The following is a 6,647-nucleotide window of genomic DNA, read 5'->3' on the forward strand; positions in this document are numbered from 1 at the left end:
CTGATATTGGCCTCCAGGGACAGATCCAAGGCCAGTAATGAGACTGCAGTTTCTGCCCCCTCCCTCCAACCCCCTCACACCCTTCTCCTGCTTCATCTAATCCCTCCAGCATCATTAACCTGTGCCACGCAGGCTTTACACACAGAATATTCTGAAAATTCAGCCCCAGTGTCTCTGTACAAACTTTTAATTGCTCTTTCTCCATAAATTTGCTCTCCCTCGGGTGATGTTTTGTGAGAGCGCTTCTGTGGCTATTTTTCTCACTCCATCTCCCTCCACCCTTATCAACACAATGAAGAGAGAGAGGCAGTAAAAGTCCTGCACTCCTCCGGTGATAAACCTTCTTCTCACCTTGGCTCCTTGCAGACACATCTTCACACTACATCAGTGAGTTTCCACTGTGGAACACACTGTGAGACATTAGCATTTCTTAAAAGTCAAATCGATCGCTTTAAACGTTAAATATATTTTCTTCTAGGATTCCATTAGCTATTTAGCAGTGTTTATTCTCAAATAATTAAAGTTCCATATGCCTCGGAGTTAATTATTGATCAAACTGTGCGCGCTGCGTACAGGCCTATCGATTGCAGTGCTACGCATTTTACACAGTTTATGTAACCTCCAGTTTAGCAATGCATAAACAGTTTTCTTGCTACTTTAGAAAGAAAAGGATAGGAGACATCAGCAGACACAGGCAGAGGATATTGCTGTGAATGCACAATGTTACTGTAAACACACTATAATTCAATTTACAGCTATAGAATATGAATCTCATTTGTAGAGACGGACAAAAACAGCTGAATGCAAAGGTGTGGGGAGTGTAAAAGAAGCAGCAGAAATGAAATGTTAAGTACACCACATTGAGTTTGTTATGGTTAAGCTTGATGTTTTTCTGCCTCTTTCAGAACACCCAGCTACAACTATGCCCCTAACCTAGACAAACACTGGATCCTACGCTACACAGGTGCTATGAAGCCCGTCCACATGCAGTTCACCAACATGCTGCAGCGCAGGAGGATGCAGACCCTGCTGTCTGTGGATGACAGTGTTGAGAAGGTAGGCGTACATGCAGGCAAATAGACATATGCTTAAACACAGAAACAGACACAGACGCTTAAACACAGACACGCACACACACACACACATTTCATCTGACAGCCTCAAGTCCTGAGAGATCTGTGCTTGTTCTGACTGGGACTGTATAATGTATTCACTGACACACTTGGTAAATTGTTCAATCCCTTTTCCTTGAAACTGGCACAGGAGAGTTGAGCTATCAGACATGAAGTATAACTTTTACACTGTGTGAGTGTTCAATGAATTATATCCCCCTCCGCAGGTGTACAGCATGTTGGCAGAGACAGGGGAACTGGACAACACATATCTCATTTACACCTCAGACCACGGCTACCACATCGGCCAGTTTGGTCTGGTCAAGGGCAAATCAATGCCGTATGAGTTTGATATCCGTGTTCCCTTCTACATACGAGGACCTAATGTGGAGCAAGGTGCCATGTGAGTGACGCAGACTTTTATGTTATTCATTAGACTTGCCGTGGTAGTCATTGTTACTGGTGTTACACGGTGTTTGGCAACTTCTTTGCTCACCTGCCACTGTGGCTGGTGGTCGTCAAAATCTACCAGGCACTCAATAGATTACCATTGTTTTTCACTTTTTAACTTAAAGCCCCCATGAAATGAAAAATACATTTTAATCTCCTGACCCTGTATTAATTTATCATTTATCTGTTGGTATATGCGAAATATAAGTAAAAAAAAAAAAAAAAAAAAAAATCAGTATCAGAGTATAGTCACATTAAAATCCCTGTCTTTTTTTCTTTATGTAAAACCAGGTTAAATGCTTTCAATTGTTTAATGATCCATCCTGCACTCTGGGGCGTTAACAAAAGTTCATCCAATCAAATGAGACTTTCAGCCACTAGTTAGCTACACTGGACATATATAACCGCACTTCACCATTTGTGGGTTGTAGCTAGCTAGCAGGACAATACAGTGAGAGATAGGAGGAGATGTGTGTGTTTTCAGATATCAGCGGCAAAACCTTTGTTTTTTAATTTCCGCAACATTGTAGTAGAGGTCAAATTCATTCATCTCTCGCTTGTCCTAATCCTGATCTAAAGGCAAGGGAGGTGGGTGTGGAGAGCAACAGTCCACTTAGGGGCGGACTGCGCTGTACCTGCGCATCACACTGAACTTTTAAATGGTCCAATGAAAGGCGAACGATTTGATTTAAATCCCTCTTGTAATTGTACACTGTTCAAATATTCCATTTTACTGGGAAATACATCACAGTAAAGAAGTGAAAGGCGCTCTAAATTCCGTTTCACAGGGACTTTAATACAGCGCTTTACAGATACTGAGCTTCATCAATGAATATGTGTTCTTGTAAAATGTCCGGTGTATTCAGTAACACCAGTGTTGTTACAAGTGTATGAACTGGTAGGAAGATTTCCTCAATATGGCATCTCTATTATTCATTCAACATTCTGATGTTGATTCTGTTTTCCAACATTATATGTGTGAGATTAATGACACTGATCATTTTTTTCACTAAAAATGAAAATTATCACCCCATTCTTGCTTCCCTGCAGTAATCCTCATATAGTGTTAAACGTTGACTTGGCACCGACTCTGCTGGACATGGCTGGCGTTGATATCCCTGCAGAAATGGATGGCAAGTCTATCCTGAAGCTGCTGGACACAGACAGGCCAGTCAATAGGTGAACACACTGACACACAACAGTTTCTTTACTTGGTGTCCTGGCATTCAGATATTTAAAGAATGGCATTTATATTGTTTAAGATTAGATGACTGTGCCAAAAAGCAATTTCCCTGGACTTTATGAAATTTTACTAAATCTCTGTTCTTGGTGTTTTCTTGGACATAATGAAACCTACAATCTAAATATAAAAGTGTAAGATCACTCCCCTTTCAGTGCCACACGAGGATGGCATTTAAAAAATGGAATTCATGTTTGTTCAGTGCAAATATCACAGAGTGGTCTGACAGGATTTTCCATTTCTTTTTTTTTCTCATTTTCAGGTTCCAGTTAAACAGGAAGGGTAAAACATGGAGGGATTCTTTCCTGGTGGAGAGAGGGTATGTTTTATTGATTGACCTTTTGCAGGACAAGTTCTCAGTCCAGGCATTGTCTTCTAGTGACATCAGACTCCTTGTCTTTGGTTGGCTGGAAAAAAAACTGCATGTGTTTTCCTGTTCTTTCAGGAAGCCTCCGCACAAGAGAGCCGATGGGAAGGAAATGGCCCAGGAGGAGAACTTCCTGCCAAAATACCAGCGGGTGAAGGACCTGTGCCAGAAAGCAGAGTACCAGACCTCCTGCCAACAGCCAGGACAGGTACCTGACCTGCAGGAGCTAAAAAAGAGAGGTTATTTAAATTTCAGGGGAACAACATGGAGTGTAGCTCATTGTGGGTGATAATTTGCAATCTGTTTGACAATATACTGATGATAATATGCAGTCATTGTCCTCTCAGGGTTCAATTTGACATCAAGTCTCTTATGTAGTCCTTCAAGTGCGCTGAGTATAACGTGTGTGTATAAGTGTATGTGTGTAAAGAGCCCTTTGATTCATCAAAAAATCTGAATAGAAAGACTATTATAACTTGCCACCTTTTATGTGGACGTCCAATCAGTGTTGATGTTAAATGTAGTCAGTTTAGGCAGTAAATTCTTCAGCACATGCTATATTGACTGAGAAACCTGAGTTTTCCTGCTCGCCGAGCCATGCCATCAGTGTCTACATGTACCAGGATACATTACCCACAATAGCCTATGTTATGAGTTTGTTGGCCAAAATATAGTGTAGTATTTATGAGTTACATCCATTGTTCTGCAGGTAACAAAATAAAAACATGGAGGCTGCGTAGGTAAAACCAGTGTGAACCAAGACAGCAACAACTCTATTATTTCCCCATATCCATGGCAGCACATCACTGCTTTACTCCATGGGTTTTTGTATCTTTCACAATGAAAGCTCAACTTAAGTTTCTCACAGCATTTTGCTAAGAGGCAACTCAACAACATAACTTTCAATAGTGTCAGGTGATTAAAAAATATTCACCCAGTGGTCGTCTGCCTGCTCTGCCCCGCTGGCTTTGGTTGTCTTTTCCAGTTTGTCTTCAGGATCTTGAAGAAGGTCTCCAGCACACCTCAGTCCAAGTGAGGAGAAAAACTTTCCCGTATAGTAACGCAAACTCAGGCTCTCTGGGGGTTGCAGTTGTGGACAGCATCCAACAAAAACTGCCCACACTGAAATTCCTTGCAGCAGAATGATTCAGTCTCTATTGGTATCAAAGTGTAACCTGAGCAAAGGCACCACCAGTCAGTGTTTGCTCTCGGCAACTCAGGTTCTAGGGGGTCCTTGCCGGCCATAGCCACAGCTTCGGCTCTCGCCGCTGCATTTCTTCAGCTGTATACTTTGGCTTTAATAAATACAACTAAATATCTGAGTCAACCAACACTAACATGTATCCTCATTGCTAACAACCTCTGACCAAGGAAGTTCTGTTTTTTGAGTGACATCTAGAGCAGTGATTATGCCAGGTATGTGAAAATATTTTTAAAAAATTGGGATAATTAAAAAATTGTGATTGTTAAAATCTTTTTATATATATATACTACAGACAGAGAATCATATAAAAAGGTCCTAAATACTCATCTCTGATGCAATATTCATCCAAATAGCTTATTTTACACAAATTTGTTCACTATTTAGATTATTGGTACACTTTATCAGTTACAGTTAATGTTATCCATGGAATATCATATGAAATATCCATTAAGTATATCAGGGGGCATCGGTTTACTCAATGATAGAAAAGGGGTCCCTAAAGGAACCACTGATTTACAGCGCGCCCCCTAGTTCACTGAAATAGCTTGTAGGTCTTCCTGCCTTTAACTACAACACTGTCACGTCAAACGACAGAGCTGGATGCCGGAAGAACAGATTTTGCAGCTGCAAACTCAGCTTTCTCTGCCTCTGTAGCTCACACTGAGGAATTGACTGAATTAAGCATCTACATTTACTGTCAGCATTGATTGGACATCCACATATGTTGTGGTGAATTGTACATTTAAGGGTTCTTCAGAGCACCATTAGAGATCTTTGTAGGGGAATTTGAGCTTAACACCATAAAGACATTTTAAATCAGTGAGTTTCTATGCATCATAAATGAAGCTGTGCTATAGTACCATGCCATGTTATTTCTCCCTGCCCTATCTCAGAAGTGGCAGTGTGTGGAGGACCCGACTGGCAAGCTGAGGCTGTATAAGTGCAAGGGCATGGCTAGTCTCATTGCCCCTCGTATGCAGGCTCTGATGGCCAGCGGTGCCCCTCAGCTGCCTGCCACATCTAACTCTGACAGCTGCAACTGTGACAACGTGGGCTTCAAAACATCCGTCCTGAAGAGGAAGAGGCTGCTAACCAAGAAGAGTAAGTTCCTCTTGTCACTCACACGTACCATTGTTCTGGTGGTTATTAATAGATCTGATTTTGTTCAGAAAGACACTTGTGATTTACTTTGAAACGTCCTTGCAGTAGCCTACAAAGCCTTGCCAAACAGGGCCATTAATCTCAAGCTAAAATAACCAGCTTCTGAAGTATTCATGAGATGAGCAGCATGTGTCTGTGCTGCCATCAAGTGGTGGACTAGAGTAGACAAGTGAGCCTTTAATCACAAGGCCATGAAAGAAACAAATATTTGTATGAATTATTATTAAATAATATATTAATAATTATTCCTGGAATGTGATACCAAGTGCATGAAACTCTTGTTTTATATCATCATCACCTTCTGTTGTCATGTGCTGGTCTTCACGTCTACATCCTCACAGATCTTGATCTTGAGCATCAGAAACACATCCCTCTTTTTAATCTTATTCAGGTCCCTCTGTCTCGTCTTATTCAGAGATGAAACCCAGTAAGACTGTCTCAAGGAAGCGCTGGGCCCGCTCTGTGTCGTTTGAGCTGGATGGTGACCTGTATGCCGTGGATCTAGAGGAGGGCTACCGGCCCTTGGGCTCCAGGAACAGCAGCATGACCGCAGACAGAAGGAGAGGAGCGGTGAACGAGGAGGACAATGAAGAGTTCAGTGGCATGGGCGTCACAGCCAAACCCACCACCAGCAATAAACTCATGCCACCTGCTGCTCTTAAAGTCACCTACAGGTGCTACGGTGTACATCTGCTTGCATTAAAGGGATCATTCACCACAAAAAATATACATATTTTTCCTCTCACCTGTAGTTCTATTTATCTCTCTAGATTGTTTTAGTGTGTGTTGCTGAGTGTTGGCGATATCAGCCGTAGAGATGTCTGCCATCTCTTGAACATAATGAAACTAGGTGGCTCTCGGTTTGTGGTGCTCAAGGGCCAAAAGAATAGACTGTTTCAATGCATCTTTCAGTTGTTAAGACACAACATGGTTGTTCCATTTAGACTTCCAGTCCAGTCACTACTGCACGTAAACAGCATATGTAAACACAGAAATTTAGTCTCTCTGTCTCCGCCCTCTTTCAGAGCCACACACTCCATTTGATTTCCTCATTCATTCAGTCAGCAGGCGAGTTTTGGCGTAGCCTAGTTCTGCCGTCTGTTATTTAAAAAA

General features: G+C 41.8%; 1 protein-coding gene across 4 annotated transcripts in view; it reads left to right on the forward strand.

Annotated features, from left to right (window-relative positions):
- Window positions 1-6,647, forward strand: part of sulf2a (sulfatase 2a) — a 39,911-nt gene that overhangs the window by 26,936 nt on the left and 6,328 nt on the right. For 3 of the 4 annotated variants that reach the window (XM_050038506.1, XM_050038504.1, XM_050038503.1), the window contains 7 exons: window positions 906-1,056; window positions 1,340-1,515; window positions 2,613-2,741; window positions 3,065-3,121; window positions 3,248-3,377; window positions 5,267-5,474; window positions 5,926-6,208. In XM_050038506.1, coding sequence (XP_049894463.1) covers window positions 906-1,056; window positions 1,340-1,515; window positions 2,613-2,741; window positions 3,065-3,121; window positions 3,248-3,377; window positions 5,267-5,474; window positions 5,926-6,208 — 1,134 coding nt within the window. The remainder of the gene's footprint in view (window positions 1-905; window positions 1,057-1,339; window positions 1,516-2,612; window positions 2,742-3,064; window positions 3,122-3,247; window positions 3,378-5,266; window positions 5,475-5,925; window positions 6,209-6,647) is intronic. The other variant, XM_050038505.1, reaches the window with a different exon arrangement.

Source organism: Epinephelus moara, chromosome 24 (assembly GCF_006386435.1).
Source record: "Epinephelus moara isolate mb chromosome 24, YSFRI_EMoa_1.0, whole genome shotgun sequence".
In the NCBI taxonomy this organism is placed as follows: Eukaryota; Metazoa; Chordata; class Actinopteri; order Perciformes; family Serranidae; genus Epinephelus; species Epinephelus moara.